Raw genomic sequence first — 19,012 nt, forward strand, 5'->3', positions numbered from 1 at the left:
ATTGAAAGACTTGGTGCTTAATCTGATCCTTGAAAGGAGCCAGGGCTTCTAAGAGGTAGAGAAGACCATTCTGGGCATTGAGGAAGTGGGAGAAGGTGTATTCTGTATGTGGAACAATAGAACCAAGTAGGTTGACTGTAGTGGCAATGGGGGAGGGGAGGTTGGGTGTGTTCCCATGTGTATGCAGATGATATCTATCCTATCAGTTTAGAAAGATAGGCTGAAAATAGATCTTGACTGTCTGGAAATAGCAAATGAAGCAGTTTGCAGTCTTACTATTGGATGAAGTCGGGTGCCGATCTACTGGAGTTTCTTGGGTAGTAGAATTCCATGGTAGGATCTTAATTTTAGGGGTATTACTTACTTCTATATGGTTAATAGGTTGGAGAGAGGAGGCACCAAGTCATCAATTCCTGTCCCTTACTCCATGTATTCAGTTGCCAAATTTTACCTTTTCTACCTCTACAACATGTCTCGCATCCATTTTCTTCTCTTTGCTCCCACAGCTACCACTTTGGTTCAGGCCTCATCATCTTTCACCTAGACTATTGGTCTCCCTGTCTAGTCTATTCTTAAGCACAGATCTGATTGTGTCATTCTTAGAGGATCTGCTCCATAAGGTCTCTCTGGGATGAAATATAAACTCCCGTGTTTATCTTTTAAAACCCTTCACATCCTGATTCCAGGCTACCTTTCCAGGCTCCTCTCATACATTAGACATTATGTATACATATAGACTATCACAGACTTCCATCTAGCCAAACAGGCCCTCTCAGGTGGTACCATTGCCTTTGCATTGACTATTTTCAGCAGGTGGAATGTTCTGCCCCATAGAAAAACCCTCTTATCAAGAATACAAGAAAGCTTTTGTGATTCCCCATATCTGCTAGTGCCTTCTGTGTGGTCCTGCCTTGTAGTTTGTATTCTCACTGTGTATATGCTTATATATTATTTGTTGTTTCCCCCATTCAAATGTAATTACAGTCCTCTTGAGTAGGAATTATTTCCTTGTTATTTGTATCCCCAGGGCCTAGCAGAATGCCTGGCACATAGTAGGCACTTAATAAATACTTGTTAATTGATTGATCCAGAGACACCAATTAGAAAGCTGTTGTCCATGCAAAAGACCATGAGGGCCTGAACTAAAGTGGTTGTGGCGTGAGTAGAGAGAAGGGTGTACAGATACAAGGTATGTTGTAGAGATACCATTGATCACAAGAGATGGGTGAGTGAGGGTGCCAAGTTCAGTATGATTCCTAGGCTATGAACCGGTGTGATTAGAAAAATGATAATACCCTTAACAGAAGGTAAATAGAGGTCTAAGGAGAGAGACATTGAGTTCCTTTCTTGGACATAGGGAGTTTTGTGTGCCTATTTGACCTGCAGGGTAATGAGCATAGGATTATATCTATAGAATTGGAGGGGATCTCAGAAGCCATCTAGTCCAAACTTCATTTAACAAATAGGGCCCTGGGGCCCACAGAGATGAAGTGCATTGCTCTCAGGGCATAAAAGTTAATTAGGTCAAGATGAGACATGAATCCTGATCCTCTGAAACAAAAGCCCCAAAGTAGTTCTCTTTCCTCTGTGTCTATGTGTCCATAGGACATTGGAGATGTGGGCCTAGAGCCAAGGCCTGTTTGTTTGTGTGTGTGGTTGAGTGGGAATAAAGATTTGCTGTTGTTCCTGACTCTATATGACCTTGAGCTTTTTGTTTTTCTTGGCAAAGAAATGATTGGCTGGAGTGATTTGCCATTTTCTTCTCCTGTGTGTACCCATTTTACAGATGAAGAACTAAGGCAAATTAGTATTAAGTAACTTGCCCAAGGATACACAGCTTGTATCTGAGGCCTAATTTGAACTCGGGTCTTTCTGACGCTAGACCTCATCCTCTAACCACTGATCCACATAGCTGCCCCAGGAACCCACGTATAGCATTATGCATCCATACTTAATATATTTTTTTCTTAAATTCTGCTCACTTTGGATTTTTTTAATCCTGATTCTTCCAACACAGATATCACTTTTGTCTTTGGCTTTCCTCTTGAACAAATATTTGCTGTCAAGCCACTGTTGAAGATGAAAATTTTAGATGAGAACTGGAACTTAGGATATTTTTGGTGGTGTTTTTGTCTTTTGACTAGTGGGGTGCTTTTTTGTTCGGTGTTTGTTGTTTTTGCTTGTTTTGTCTTAACCTATCCATTAGTTTGTAAAGTCCAAGTAGTCACAGAATTGTGCTGTTTTGCCTTTGTATCCCTAGGCTTTTTTAAATAGAGTGCCTTGAATTTAGTAATATCTGTAGACTTGAAGCTTGAAAAAGAATTCTACCACTTAAGAGATAAAGCTTTAATTTATCTCTGTCAGAAAATAAATAAGAGAGTAATTTCTTTACTAGACCATCTGGACTTAGAAATAGTTAGGGCAGATTATTTCTTATTTCTGTAACTTCATTTTAAGGATTAAAAAAAAAAACTACTTTCAGATTTTCCTTTTGAACTTTACTTTCTAGTTTCCTAGAGCTGTTCTTGGCTTGTCTTAAGGCACTTCTGATTCATGATACATATTTTTATAATTAGGTTCATGGTTTCCCCTTCTGGACCTATTCAGGTTCAGCAAATATTATTTCACTTACATATTTTTTTCAATATATTCCTTCTCTACTTCCTAATTGTTTTATTACATTATTATTGGTGTATGTGTTCACAAATTTTTAAAAAGTGACAGCAATTTTAAGATTGTTTTTCCATAATAAAGTAGGAAGTCAGATTGTGTTAGAATAATTTAAGGGGAAATAGCAGAAATTTATTTTTTTGTTTTAAAAAAACAATAATAAATTTCAGGTGTGAACATTCATCTCAACCAAGTTTTAGTAGTTCTAATACCTGGTCATCCCATTGTTCATTGGCAGAAAACATTCTTCTGACTAGGGGTTGGAGTGGTCTTCAAAGTAATTTTAATTTTAATCTAAAGACTCAACTTTTGTTAGTAACTGATTTATAGTTAATTGAATATTCTACAAATTAAATATTCTACAAATTTGGTGTCTTAGCTTCCCTTCCAGTGTATGGTGTTAGTATGGTGTGCTTACAATGAAACTGCGCTTAGCAGCAAATCTTTGAATACCTTCGAATAGAAATGTCAAAACTCCCAGCTGTTTCCTTTTAAAGGTATCAAGTTAAAATGTAATGGGAAATCTAATAATAAAAGTGCAATACAACATGGATAATGTTAATTCGTCATTTGCTAAGTTCATATGTAGCTATAGGATCCCTTTCTATTTGAGTTTGATACCTCATATATTACACACACACACACACACACACACACACACACACACACACACACACGATACAGAAAATTCTTGGAAAAGAATCTTTTTAGATTCATTTCTTGGTTGGAATTTTGACAAAATTAATGGATTTAATTATGATTTTGCTTCATGATCAAAGGTACTGGAAATAGGTATAATTATGTGTGGTAAATCAGCATATTTAAATGATGACATGGATATTAAACACTTTTTTTTTTGACAGAATGACAGCCCATATCAAGGCGGTGTATTCTTTTTGACAATTCATTTCCCTACAGACTACCCCTTCAAACCACCTAAGGCAAGTATTTCTCAAAATTATTGGTATATGTTAGGAGGAAATATTTATGCATGTGTCCTTCAAAAAATACTTCATGTTATAGAATGCTGATTTTATCTCTTTAAGCTTTATCTTTGTTCATGATAGCCTTTAATATACCAAGACCTCCAATAGCTCTGTTATTCAGAAAAATGTTATCAAACGTGAAATTTGGTGCCTTGATGATAAAATTGACACATATTTTTATAAAGTCAGTAAGAATAACTCAATCATAGAAATAATCATTGCAGTACCACTGCAACAATTAGGGCTAAAGGCTCACCAGTATAAATACAGATATTTTCATTCCTTTTTTAAAGTCACTGTTTTATGGTGTATCATTTTGGTAGTGTGTTGTTGTTTTTAGTGAAACTGAAAGAACCCAAAAAGCATTAATCTTCCTACCATACTGATAACTCCTATTATGACAGTTGTGATTACCTGTCTCCAGAAATAATATTCAACTTTTAGTCTTTACTAATTTGTAAATAATTAATTTTGTTTTACTTGAATTCAACTTTAAAGTATAGGATTAACTTGTTTTTTATTCCTTTATATCTGAATGGTTGAATTAGATGGAAAGTTTTTAAATGCTCCAAATTTCAGGTTTAAAATCTATTTTTTTTTTCCTTTGCTTAAGTTGGTTCATGAAATATTCAGAAAGGAAGTTTGTTTTAAAAGCCCTGAAATAGTTTGTTCTTTATTTTAGGTTGCATTTACAACAAGAATTTATCATCCAAACATTAACAGTAATGGCAGCATTTGTCTCGATATTCTAAGATCACAGTGGTCTCCTGCTTTAACTATTTCTAAAGGTAAAAAAAAAAAAGCAAACCATAAGATGAATTCTATGTAACTGTTGATATTACTTTTTCTATTATAGATTTTGATTGGTTGCTTGGTGGTTTGAAGTCTTATTTTTGGTTATGAATTTGTTCACACTTCTATCATTGAGTGAACAGTTTGTCCCTACTTTTATCAACTCCTTGTTAAAAATTTCCATTGAAGAAGAAAAGTGTTTTTTTTTGTTGTTGTTTTTTTGTTTTGTTTTGTTTTGTTTTTTATTCTGTTGTACTAGAAAACATGTTCTGAGAGTTCTATAAATTGGTCTCTACTCTGTTTTGCCCTTCCATCTTAGAATTGCCTATATTAAGTATTGATTCCAAGGCAGATGCATGTTAAAGACTAAGCAATGTCTGTTAAGTGACTTGCTCAGAGTCACACAATTAGGGAGGTTAGATCTGAACCCGGGACCTCCTTTTTCCAGGCCTGACTCTTTATCTACTGAGCCACTTAGCTCCACCCTCTATCCCCTTTCCAATTTTTATTTTTTTAATAATTAGTATGCAACGTGAAAAGATCTTGTCAGCATTATAACATACTGGCAACAAAAAAAAACATTCTTTTAAAAATTCTTTAGTTTTGTGCCTCTTCTTTTTGCCAAGTTGTTTAAACCTCATTTTCTTGTATCTTAAACAGACAATTGAATTTATAAACAATAGTTTGAAAACTTCTAAGAAATTTAATGCTACACCATAAATATTTTGCCAACATATATAATAAATACATCATAGGTTTGACTTCATTGAGTGCCTGTGTGCGGACACCTGTGCAAGGCACTGGGAGATAAAAAGCTTAAATATGAAACCACTGAGAACAATTATGCTTCAACGTGGATTTGCTCTCAAATGCTCAGATAATTTTCCTAAGTTTTTTTATGACTAGGGATCCTATGGTTTCTAGATTTTTTTGTTCTCCTTTGTGAAGGAGGAGGGGCTAGAAGGAAGAGTATCTTGGAATTTGTCTCATGCACAATATCTGGAACTGATGCTAGTAGCTTCACTGACCTTGATTAGAATATGAGCTTGTGATGGACTTCCCCCCACCCCCCTTTTTCTTTTTTTAAAACCCTTACCTTTCGTCTTGGAGTAAATACAGTATATTGGTTCCAAGGCAGAAGGAAGCAGTAAAGGTTAGGCAATAGGGGTCAAGTGACTTGCCCAGGGTCACACAGCTGGGAAGTGTCTGAGGTCAGATTTGAACCCAGGACCTCCCATCTCTAGATCTGGCTCTCAGTCCACTGACCTTACCCAGCTGCCCCTGGTAATGGACATCTAGGCAAGTCTTTTCAATTTCCATTTTGCTCTTTTAGTTTCATCCTGAAATGTTCTTAATATTAACTGAAGGTCTTTCACCAAGATTTGTCATCTTTTTTTTTCCCTCTTCTGGCATTTCTTGCTAATTATGAGATGGCTTTGAACAAAACTTTCCAGCACCATTCTGTTTTATGATCTTCTAAAACAAAGTTATATCCATACCGGTGTTGTCCTTAGTTGCCATAGCTCTCTCCTGGGAAAAGAAATGGAGGGCTTGTGGCTGATGTGATTTCTAGGCAGATTTACTCATTATAACTATTTATTTGTATTATTGGTGGTATCGGATTCTTGTATTCGTTCCCCAGTTTAAATAACTCATTTCAATCTGGTTCCATAATCTACTAATTTATAATCAGTTTAACTCTTTGCTTGAATAAATGTACTTTCTGCTCAGTGAAGATCATAGTGAATGTTGCATAGACTATCCCAGCTAATTTCTCTTAAGTTTAATCAGGTTTAACATTTCCTTTTTTGTCATCCTTCCTTACACAATTTAGGCCCTTATTCGAAGAAACTATTAATTCTACTTACCTATAATTCCATAAACCCCTATTTATTTTAACTTCACTCAAGGATAGTCATTCATTGGATCACACCATTATCCACTAATCACTTTTTTGGTGTTATAACATTCCTCTTTTCATTTGTAGCTTTCTAAATACCAGTTCTTTCTGTCTCACTTTTCTTAAATGTATTTAAACTCACCTCCAATCCTTCCATTCCTCCAATAAATAGATTTATTGTCTGCTGACTTAACTTTATTCCATTCTCGACTTGACTTTATAGTTAACCAGTTGAATACTATGCTGTCTTATCCTCCAAAATGTGTGACTCCCTTCTTCTTTCTACACTAATTAAACTCTTAACCAAGTGTAACCACTGGGTTACTTCTGGCCATCTAGCATTCCCCTTCACATGGTGCTGTGAACTGATCAGGAGAAAAATCACTCAGTCCTATTTAGCATTTATATTATAAATTCATGTTATACCACTTCAACTGGGCCCACATTGCATGAAACCAATCCTTTAATTTTTTTAATTCCCTGTGTTAATTGCTCACAATTTCTTGCAGATCTTCTCTCCAAGCCTACTTTACTCTTCCCCACACTTTTGAAAGCAGGGGCCATTTGCAGTATGCTCCTTTTCCCTTCTCTTTATTTTAAAACCCCTTGATAATATCTCACTATTAATCATCTTCTCCTTCTAAATACTTCCTCTATGGACTTTTTTTTTTTTTTAACCCTTACGTTACCTTCTGTCTTGGAGTCAATACTGTGGATTGGCTCCAAGGCAGAAGAGTGGTAAAGGCTAGGCAATGCGGTCAAGTGATTTGCCCAGGGTCACACAGCTGGGAAGTGTCTAAGGGCAGATTTGAACCCAGGACCTCCTGTCTCTAGATCTGGCTCTCAATCCACTGAGCTACCCAGCTGCCCCCTTCCTCTTCGGATTTTTGTGAAATTTCTCTCCTAATTCTTAAGTCTCCATTGCCATGATTCTTCATATCACAACTCCTTTTAGTATTTCCCATGGCTTCAATCTCTTTTTCTTTTCTTTCAATTAAATTTTTTAAAATTTGAGTTTAACTAAGGCTAAAATAAGGAGCATTCCCGTATATGCGAGTGTATGAAAGAATTCAACACAGCTGGTAAAATTATATTAATCAGCATATTGTTTTCAAAGGTGTCCAGCTACTCACGTGCACTTCTTCAGATTTTCCTTCTGTTGATTTCTTATGCCTGTAAAACAATGCTTAAATTGTCCTCTTTTATCCTTTTTCAGTACTGTTGTCTCCCTTTCTTCCCTAAAAGTAAAAATGAGAAGTGAGAGAAGAACCTTTGAATATATCTTTGGTTATTTTTTAGATCATAATCAATAATCCATTATATTCTTAAACCACAAATTAAGTATTCCTCAATTGGTGGATATCCCCATAATAACTTGCTTTTTACTTTTTAGTTTTCAAGTTGAACACTAAAAAAGAGAACATTTCCATATACATATATATATATAACTGAAGAGAAGAATTTTAGACAAAGCATAAAACTCTATATCTCTATTTCACACTGCTTGCTCTTTTCAAAATATATGACAAAGACTACATATTACTTGAAACTCACATTTTCTTCTGAATTTTGGCCAGCTTTAAAATGTTTTAACGGCCTTTAAAAAATTTTAAATGTCACCGTTGCTTCTCTTATCCCATTAAAAACCAAAAAGGGTATAGAATGGAAATTCTTTAACAGGTAAGCATGTAAAAAGACCATGAGTCCACAAAGAGACATAACCAAAAATGTGTGTATGTTACTGCACCTTTAGTCCATCTATCCATCACCTCTTTGTCAGGAAGCGGGTAACATGTTTCATCATAGATCTTCTTTGTTTTCGTCTTTGTTCTTTATTAAGCCCTTTTTTATTCAATTCAAATAACAATAAAGTTCATCTGATGCCCCACTCTTCCCTTTCTCACAGATGCCCTTTAGGCCCTTTTATAAGAAAAAAAAACAGGTTTCATATCCTCCATCCTTATTTTACCCCCTTTCCCTTCAAGGTGCCATTCAAGAACTACCTTTCTTCAGAAAATAGCTAAATTTATTTGTATTTACTTTGCATATGTTTAATACATTAGTTTCTTTCATTACCTTTCTATTTTTATAATGCCTCTCACATAGTAGATATTTAATACTTATCGAATATAACTGAGTTTTTTCTGTACATAGTTGCTTTAGAAATTGCTGTCTCCTCACTCACCCACCTGTTATATTTGTTACACATCAGTTACGATGCTTCCCAACTTTTTAGAAGTATTTGTACTCTATATCAGTGTGAAGGTTCAGTATAATCTAAAGCCTTTAGATTCATTTCAACTTTGTCTTTTGCATTAAACTCGGGTTTTAGGGACACTAAAACAGGAAGGGTTTTTCTGCAAGACCTTTCCACCATGATTAGGAAGAATTGGGTCTTGGGGAATTGTTAAAGAACAGAGATCAGAGGTGAAGTAACCCACTCAACCAGGTGGTTCTCTTCTTCCTACCAAATCCAGAAGTCTTGTTAGTTCAGTTTTATATCTTAAAGGGTTTTATTGAGATCTTTTCCCTTCATCTTCATCATCTGCATAAGATTTTGATGCAAAATCTGTAGTTATTTTCATGGGGGCTTTTGCAAATGTTTATCCATGAGCATTACAAAATAAGGTAATCGCGTGCTCTCTGGAATGTTGTTGACCCAATTCTTCTGTCTTTTCAAACTAAGTTATCCTTCCATTTTTCTTATAATATCTTTTTTGTTTATTTCATTTATAGCAAGTATCATGAATGCAAAATTCAGTTCCTCTAATACTATTATTTGATAAATATATTGAGTATTAAGCCAAGTCAGTGTCAAAATAAGGTGCGATTCTTTGTGTTCTTTCCCTCCATTTTGCTTATTATGGCAGGAATAGAAGGGCACAGATAGGATCCTATCTTTGTTGTATGGTTTTTCATAACTGAAAAATACCTCCAGTCTTGATAATAAGGTTAATTTGTCCCCCAAAAGCAGAAATAGTCTGTTGCTAGGATTATACTTGAAGACATACCAACATCATAGAACCTGCCAGAGCTTACATCATCTATTGGCATAACCTTCAAAGAGCCAGAAGAGGCCTACACCAAAAGAGAGGGCTAAACTAGGATTTTGTATCCTAGCAAAATTGTGTAAGACTACATAATGCGTTTTTTAAAGTGGTTAAAACTAGGGGTCTGGTCCACACTGTGTTTACATCCTTTTATTTACCTCAGTAGCCAGTGTCAGACTTTTCATTCTGAAGAATTCTTTGGAAAGCTGTTAGAAAGTATTGTCACTCTCCTGTAGGGTGAGGTGCCCTTCATAGCATTTCTTTTTCTTGAAGACACTTTATTACTGTTGCAACCTTCAAAATGTTTTAAAGAATTCTGTTAAGAAAGCTTTAGTGTGTATTTTAAAGCAATCGTATATTGAGTATTTATATTCAGATTGGTTTGATATTTTGAATCAAAACTGTTCTCTTTCAGTTCTTTTATCCATTTGTTCACTGCTATGTGATCCAAACCCAGATGACCCCTTAGTGCCAGAGATTGCACGGATCTATAAAACAGACAGAGACAAGTAAGTAGAAAATAATTTAAGAAAAAAATTATACTTTGCATAATGGGGAAAATTGTTTTACTCACTGAACTTGTTATATACCCAGTGTATCTTTAGGAAAACTCACACATAGGACATGCCAAAATCTAGTATTTAAATGGGACTTCAAGAGCGTTGGCAAACCACCCCCCATTCCTCCCCCATGAAGGAAAGATGAACCTTTGAAAACTTAAATTAAAAAAAATATATCAATAGATCATGTTGTTAACAGTTTTAGATACATAAACTGTGAAGAATAAAGCCATGACTACCTTTCACCATCTTTCATTTACCAGTATTTATATAATTTTTATAAATATCTAATTTTTGTAACTTTGAGCATGTAGAATTAATCACCAACCTGATTAGTTTTATATTTGTGATCATTAATCCCAACTTGTTTAATTAGGTACAATAGGTTAGCCAGAGAGTGGACAGAGAAATACGCTATGTTGTAGGGTAAGGAGATCTGCAACCTTATAGTGCATTTAACCATGAGTATTGCCAGCACTCGAGTGCTGCATGCTTTAAAGGCACTGAAAAAACTAACAAAGGTAATGGATGCAGTAGTCAATTGAACCTACTATACAATAACAGCTTGATCTCTTGATTAGTGTGAAAATGTCATTGGGTAGTTACTGCTTGATTATTCATGTGCTGCTTGGCAGAGAATATTATAGTAGTAATAAAGAGATTTGAATTAAAGAGCTTGTTTCTGGAACTGGTAAGTAAAACGAATTTAACTAATAGCTTTGGTAGAAATGGAATGTAGTTAAGTTATTAAAAAGGCCTAACCAAATTTCACTTGGATGTTGACGTTGTCATTTATATTAGGAAAAATATATTAAGCCTGTTCAGTTAACTTTTAACTTCTATTACTGACAAGCATGCATGAGTATCTGTGTCACTTTGTTGTGGATCCCATTATAATGTATAGGATTTTTTTTTTTTTTGAAGGAAGTACTTAAGACAACATAGGTGGAACAGAAGTTTGTTTTGTTTTTGTTTTTGAATTTACAGGAAAGTATAGGATTGGTTTTTGGTTATTTTTGTCTCAGAAAAAAATCTCATGCCCTATACCCAAGATATATACTAATTCTTAAAGCTATCACTGTAATTTAGACCAAAGAAGTCCTCCAGTGGGATTGGTGGCATTTACTTCTCTCATTATGTATTTTATTTCTACATCATTTCTCCTTTGATCATTTTCTGCCCATGCTATAGGCATATCATATTAGTCTTTTAACTACATCTTATAAACTTCTTTATTTTTTCTTTTGTGGGGGTAGTAGTAGATGTAGTTGGAAAAGGCAGGGTGGTGCAATGTGAGAATAGGTCTCCCTGTCTCACTCAGACTTGAAATTCAAGAGCCTTTCATAGGCTCTATCCCAATAATGACCAATATTCAATTTTTAAACTCCATTTTTCTGATCTAAACTGGTTCCTCCTCCATGGCAGTCTGATGGGCTGCCACTTCCACTATGTTGATATACTTTAGACATCCAACTGGCTTTAGTCATATATTAATTGAACAAACTTTAGCGCCTCTTCAATAGCAGAGACTATAGGCAGGAAGCTCTTGGTACCACTCCTAGCCTCAATAAAATTATTAATGATTTTGTGTAAGCTCAACACAAATGTCTCTTCCCCGCCCCCCAGCCTACCTTGGTAAAGGGTGGTATTTTTTTAATCTAGTAAAAGTTTGAGTGTTTCTACCAATATGTGTTGTTTTCAGATGTGTGGAAATGAATACAACACTTATAATTTTGAGGTTTTAATTGAGTCAAATTGAAATAAGACTTGTGAGGACTTTTCAAATAAAGATTTTATTCTCCCTTTCATGAGTCTTAATTCTTTCCCCTCTTCTGTAAAACAACATTACCTGTAAAAAGCCCTCTGTCTTTGAACAGTGTCCTCCAGAAGGATTCTATGACTTAATTTGGTGATTTCCTTTCCTAATTAAAGAATTGTGTGACTTTAACAAGTTTTATTGGTTTAGAACTTCTCAAAATCTTTTCCATTGTTTACAGGTACAACAGAATATCTCGAGAATGGACTCAGAAGTATGCCATGTGATGCTACCTTAAAGTCAGAATAACCTGCATTATAGCTGGAATAAACTTTAAATTACTGTTCCTTTTTTGATTTTCTTATCCGGCTGCTCCCCTATCAGACCTCATCTTTTTTAATTTTATTTTTTGTTTACCTCCCTCCATTCATGCACATGCTCGTCTGAGAAGACTTAAGTTCTTCCAGCTTTGGACAATAACTGCTTTTAGAAACTGTAAAGTAGTTACAAGAGAACAATTGCCCAAGATTCAGAATTTTTTAAAAAACGGAGCATGTGTATTATGTGGCCAATGTCTTCACTCTAACTTGGTTATGAGACTAAAACCCCATTCCTCACTGCTCTAACAGATGCTGAAGATACCATCTGAGGGGGAGGGAGATGGATGCACAATTGTCATATCAAAGGAAGCAACATTACTGTAGCAGCATCCATCTTGTTTAAAACCTTCCGTTGTTAGAGATTTGAGGTTTCATGATATACTTTATGCTCATAACTGATATGGTTGGAGAATTGGTACTGAATTTATAGCATCAGCAGAACAGAAAACGTGATGTATTTTATGCATGTCAATAAAGGAATGACCTGTTCTTGTTCTACAGAGAATGGAAATTGGAAGTCAAACACCCCTTGTATTCCAAAATAGGGTCTTGAACTTTTTGTAATTTTCATTTAAATTTTGTTAGGAGGCTTGGAGCTATTAGTTAATCTATCTTCCAATACACTGTTTAATATAGCACTGAATAAATGATGCAAGTTGTCAATGGATGAGTGATCAACTAATAGCTCTGCTAGTAATTGATTTATTTTTCTTCAATAAAGTTGCATAAACCAATGAGTTAGCTGCCTGGATTAATCAATATGGGAAACAATCTTTTGTAAATGCAAAGCTGTTTTTTTGTATATACTGTTTGGATTTGCCTCATTGTTTGACATCAAATGATGATGTAAAGTTCAATAGAGTGACTATTTTGCCATGTTCATTTAAAGTACACAGACTGTTTCAGGTTGACACATTGATCAGCCTGATGTGTGCAAAAGTAACAAGTTAATCTAATAACCTTCTAGCTGGACTGCTTCACCTAAATGGTAGCCCAGAGTTCAAGTGGATTTGGGACCCAGAAGTTTTGAAAAGAGTTTATATGGGGGTAAACTCGGCAGGTGCCACCCTCTTTTTGCTGACTTTTATCTTCACCATGTACATTTGACAGCTTAAAAATCCTAACATGGGAGTGATAATGGGACAAATATACAAAATAAAGTACTGTTTGGTGGGAGTTGTATGAGGCTGTGTTGAAGTGACTTTACTTATGAGGAATTTTCGTACCCATTGATAGGGATTTGTTTAGCCATTTTTAATGTAATAGGCATTTCAGGAGATAAAAAAAATAAATGAATAGAAGTCAATTGTTACTGGGAGGGTTTTTTTTTACGGGGGGGGGATTAATTCAATAAGTGTTATGTGTACTATTAGTTTAATAGTGAAAAGGGCATTATTTGGTCATTCTTCATTCTCACATCCACACATTGAATTCTGAAGTTTTTGCTTGTTTTTCCTATTTGTTCTGATTGTCCGTTGCTTCATTTCTTATGATCCTGTACTCTTAAATTTTGATGCATCTGTGACTTCTTCCCAGCACTATATTTTTGCACTATTTACAGTTCTGTGCAGTCTTATTCCTTTTCTGCACACAGATGTGGAAAGCTAGGTGTAAAATAAATGTTAAACCTTAATTTTTATAAACATTTGAATATGTAGTATGAATATGGTTTGTTGACTTAAGAGTTTTTTTTTTAATTCTCTAAAATGAAACTGAAGTGCATGCTTTCAGAAGCTATAGTTTTGGGGTTTGTTATTTTAGTTAAGTAATAAGAATGACCTTGGAGATTAATCTTAACTGAGCTAAATGTTTGCTTGCTTTGAAAAATCTATTGTCATTCTAAACATAATACTTGACAAATTCACAAATTATAGAAAAATGATAGGTAGATTGCTATCCTTTTTTTTTTTTGAAACAATAGCTATCTTTTTTGGTGAAATTTGAACGCTTTTTGAAAACCCCTAAATCCAGTTTCTTAAAAGGGAGATTTATTCTGATTTCTTATTATTTTTATTTTGATGAATGATAAAACTACGTAGTTCAAACAAATGATTAAGAGTTTTTGTTGGTTTGACTCCTAAGATTAATTTTAAAATTAAGTTAATTTTCTTAAATGTAAGACATACTTTGCTTGTTCAAAAATTCAGTGATGTTACTGGGACCAAAAGTTTGGAACTATAGGATAAGATTTCCTGTTCAGAACATACTTAGCTGTGAGTTGTAGTTATAGGAACATTCACCGCAAAACTGATTACTTTTAACTAGTCTCTTAAATTTGACTGTTTCAACATTAGACACTGCAAATTCTAACTCATAGGTTATCTTAAGTGGTGAGGACTTCGAGGTGATCAAAGAAGATCATTTAGATACACCCTTCTTTGTGAACTTAAGTCCCCAGCTTTTCACAAGACAATCACTGACTTCTTGGAGAATCCATCTAGAAAGTGTTCTCTGAGCCTTGGGAGAACATTGATGGAACTGGAAAAAGTAGTTACTGTTTTGAGTTTTTACTCTATGAATACTTGACAATTTATTACAACTATTATCTATAAAAGATTTTAAAAATCCTAAGCAAAAGGGCTAGATAGGGGGAAAAATACAAAAGTTCTTTGGCCACATGACCACTAATGATGTTACTTAGTGATGTAGAATTTGTTGAGGTATTAGAAGCCTGTTTAGTGCTGTGTTGAGTTCTGGATTTGGAACTGAGGGTTCAAATCCTACCTCTGCTACTTATTACCTGTGTGATTTTTTTTTTAAAGGAAGTCACAGCCTCTCAGGGTGTCAATTCATTTATAAAATGAGATGGTTAGAATAAATGACCTTAAGGGTCTCTTCTAAATCTATGATCATATGAACTCGCTAACCAAAATGGATCATAGGCAGTTTAGTACCTGAAACTACCATAAGTTCTTAATGCAAATAAGTGTTTAGGAAAAATCCAGTTGGCCTTTTAGTAGTATTTAAGAGCTTTATCTAAGTGTCTTTCTGTCTTTAAATGTTCCTAGATGTATTTGAAGTTAATGTTCTTGGGGAAAAAAAGTTAATTTTGAGAAAGGGAACTATAGAAAATAGCCCTTTTCACTTGAAAATGAACTTTCACATATAACTATTGGCTTTAGCTGTGGGTATTAAGGATGGTATCATTGTCGTTCCAGGTATTCCTAGCTCCAAGATTGTCTACACTGTGCCATACTGCCTCTGTCCTACTTATTTAATGAATGTCACAAATCTTATCTTGCAAAGTTACATGCCAAAGGCCTTTGACAGCCACAGTGAATTGAGCTTCAAGAAACTGTAGTGTTATTCCTGAGGCCTATTTCAGATTTCTAGCTTTTTCTTTTTTTTAAAGCATACCTTGTGTCATAGAATTGATCTGGGTATCAATTCCAAGGCAGAAGATCAGTAAGAGCTAGGCAATGACAGTTAAGTGACTTGCTCAGGGTCACAGCTAGGAAATGTCTTTTGAACCTAGAATCTCCCATCTCCAGGCCTGGCTTTCATTCACTGAGTTACCTAGCTGCCCCATGATTTTTAGCTTTGTTAAAAATATAGAGGTTTTTAAGAGTAATAGTTTTTTAAAAACCAACAACTTTTCCCTAAGCTTTGACAATACCTTCTGCCAAAAGATCACAATACCTCTAAGATATTTAGTAAATTGGTGGTCTTTGAGTTATGCCTGTATCTGCATCAAATGCCATTTGGTTAACCTCATGATAAACCTCACAATTTAAGATCAAACCTTGAACAAAAGGTTGGTTCATTAACAGGCCCATGAAGATTTCTTATATTGAGCCATCTTTTGGGGAGGTCTTTTGATCTTTGTTGGCATAGTCTTCAAAAATCTTTTCATCTATCCATTTTGATAAAACATTAAAGAAATACTTTGGTTCAGAGCTAGAATTCTTGGTCTATTTAAAATGTCACCTTCAAGTTCTTCTTTTCTCTTTTAATGTGTGAGATAACTAGTACCATTAAGCATTCAGCACAAGATCTGACTGATTTTCTTCATATAGTGCTTAGTACCATAAACTTTAGGATATTTGAAATTACTTTGGATACAATTGTTTTTATTGTTCTTCCAATAATGGGTCTTTAGTTGAGGCCTCAGAAATTAACATTTGTAGAAATTAAGCTGGAATAGTAGGGTCTTGGTTTGTCTAAAGCAAATTTTAAATTCATTAATTATGAAGAGTGAAAATGCTGATTTTCAGATATCTATTTTTGTCTGTTTAGGGAGCTCAACCTGAAGAACTACTAATGCTGTATATTGGCACTTGTGCAACTTGGAGAGTTGCCTGGGGCATTAAGAGGTCAAGGGACAGACTGAACTTGAATCCATCTCTTCCTGACTTAAGGTCAGCTCTGTTGAATTGGCCAGGCTGCCTTAGGTTGTAATTGGGTGAAATCCAGTCAAGAAAACCTTGATTTCACAGATAAGTGACTTGTCCAAAGATCAGAAGGGTAGAACTGGAAACTAGATTTTTTATCTTGTTCTCCCTCTAGAGCAAGTTGATCTTCATGTATTCAGTATCACAACTAATTGCTAAACATTGCAACAAAGAAACCACTTAATTATAGTTGTAATTAGAAAGCCCTCTTTGTAGCTATTAACAAAGCTGTTTTACATCTTAACTTTGGAAGTAAATATAATCAAAATTTCATATAGGAGGACATGAGTTCAAATCCTGATGGAGGCACTAGCTCTGTGACTGGGTATGTCACCTAACCTTTCCTCTTGTTTTCCTCATCTATAAAAAGGTTAATAACAGCACCTACCTCACAGAGTTGTTATGAAGACCAAATGAGATGGACTACAGACAGCACTTTGCAAACCTTCAAGTTCTATGTGTAGTATTTTGTAAGAAAAAAAAAGTCTATCCAAAGTAAAATATTAGTTCATGGGGTAGTTCATGAAGTAGACTTTTCTACTTTCAGTAGACTGAAACTTCTTCCATTAAGATATTTTAGTTAAATTGTTTTAGTGGCCCATTAAAAGCATTTTTCTTTGTAAATGGGAATATGATAAAGGCAACAACAACATTTTGAGGATATTTACAAAAACTTCTCCCTGCTGAGGAAATAAATTAGGATTCTGATCTAAATTTTGAAAAAAAAAATCTACACCACTGAAAGATCAGGGAAGGTAAATTGCAATTCTGCAGGTCAAAGTGTAGCAGCATTAAAAGAATCTGCATCCTACATTGTTTTACTATGTAAAGTTTTGAAAAAATGTTAGGCTTACAAATTGCTTGAATAATGGAGCTTATGGAAGAAGAAAATTTCTCGACAGCCATCTAAAGGAGTCTAGCAGTGTTCAAACGTTTTCACTTGACATTTTTATTTAAAAGTTCATTTTATCAGTTCTATCTCAATTTCTATTCCCCAAATAGCTTGTCATAGCCCATGTACCTGCAGCCTCATAAATTTAATTCTCCCTTTACACTCTTTATATTAGATATTGAATTCCTATCCGCTACTTATAGCCATCATCTTAAAATGTTCATGACACATACTAGCTGAGCTCTTTAGTTAAGCAAAGCTTATAGACAAAAAATAAGTTTGTACAATGACTTAAAGTATACTCTGATCCTAAAACAAAAATCCAAAACAATTTTAATTTTGAAATGATTCTTCATATAAGGTAAATGGTCATGCTCTTTTTTTTCTGATACTGTGATAATGGATTGTTGAGTGGGTCACAATTCTACGTTTTTATAAACTTGCTGGCTGATACAGCCAGTTTTTCTCTCCTGAATTTATCTTCCGTGTCAAGTTTACATTCTTAGCAAATGGGTATTTAAATCTGATCATAAGTCAAGTTAAGCTTAGTGTCATGGAAAATATTTCTAAATTATTTATTAGAATATTTGGTTTTCTAGTTTTACTTTGCTTCTAAGTAAAAAGTTCAAGCTACGTTTATTCCTTTTCCATTCTTGGAATACAGATTCTTGTACCTCGGAGAGGTATAGAGCAATACTTGTGGTATTTAACATTTTAAGACAGGAAAGTGAAGACCCTGATGTCCAATTTGTTGGCCTGTTTTTCCTTTATTCTAGTGTAGAGAAAACGCCATCATAAAAAATTGGTTCTGTAAAACAATTTTATTGCTCTATAGCATCTATAATATCTTACTAGAAATTTCTGAAATGAAAAATGAGAACAACCAAAAGTTTGGGTTGTTTAGAGGGAAATTTTGTTACTATTTCCTTTGCTCTTTTATATTACCTAGGGCCTTGATTCCTTTGAGATCCCAGTGGTCTATTGATTTCTGGCAATATAAGCTTGGGAAGAAGTGTATGTTAAAAAGAGGAGCTTTTGTGTCAGCTTAAAGTGTTTCACAATTCTCAAAAATAATTTGGACCAGATTGCAAAGGATTAGATATTTATAACAACCCCCTGAGAGGCTAACTGTCATATTACATTTAAAACATAATGTGTTAGAAATTATATTTGCTATTAAAAGAGAGATAAGTGTGTAATAGCTGGGAGTTTGGGATAAATTAAAGATAGGAAGTTCTTGGAATCCTGTAGGAAAAGAAATATTCTGCTAACTTTTAGCCATCACCATCACCACCATTCATTTTACCTAGGCAATATACTTATTCCAAAGCAAGAAACAACATGCTGAACCCTGAGGTGACCTTTTTGTCAGTCTTGGAACAATCTGGCACTAACATGAACTTTATTCTTTCCTAGAGACAGGCAGTTAAGAGAGAAGAAGGGAATCAAAGGATGTCTAGCTAGCTGGGTTAAATTTATCCTATTACCTGTATTTTCACTTATGAACAATGCCATCAGAAATACCCTCCATTGTAAAGGTGGATATTTCAGTGGGGTCCACTGTAGATCCCAGTTCTTCCATGTTGTGTGTATACTGGAAGAACAGCCACCTGGAAGTCAGGAACATCTGAATTC

At 34.6% G+C, this 19,012-nt stretch overlaps 1 protein-coding gene across 8 annotated transcripts in view; it reads left to right on the forward strand.

Annotated features, from left to right (window-relative positions):
* UBE2D3 (ubiquitin conjugating enzyme E2 D3) overlaps positions 1-13,276 on the forward strand; it is a 50,653-nt gene extending 37,377 nt beyond the window's left edge. For 4 of the 8 annotated variants that reach the window (XM_007495871.2, XM_007495866.2, XM_007495868.2 and 1 more), the window contains 5 exons: positions 3,534-3,611; positions 4,339-4,444; positions 9,814-9,907; positions 10,335-10,384; positions 11,956-12,060. In XM_007495871.2, the coding sequence (XP_007495933.2) occupies positions 3,534-3,611; positions 4,339-4,444; positions 9,814-9,907; positions 10,335-10,383 (327 nt within the window). In that variant the 3' untranslated portion in view covers position 10,384; positions 11,956-12,060. Of the gene's footprint in view, positions 1-3,533; positions 3,612-4,338; positions 4,445-9,813; positions 9,908-10,334; positions 10,385-11,955 lie in introns of all 8 variants that reach the window. The other 4 variants (XM_007495869.2, XM_056803139.1, XM_056803140.1 and 1 more) reach the window with 1 other exon arrangement.
* The last annotated feature ends 5,736 nt before the right edge of the window (positions 13,277-19,012 follow it).

The sequence above is a fragment of the Monodelphis domestica genome, chromosome 6, assembly GCF_027887165.1.
Source record: "Monodelphis domestica isolate mMonDom1 chromosome 6, mMonDom1.pri, whole genome shotgun sequence".
In the NCBI taxonomy this organism is placed as follows: domain Eukaryota; kingdom Metazoa; phylum Chordata; class Mammalia; order Didelphimorphia; family Didelphidae; genus Monodelphis; species Monodelphis domestica.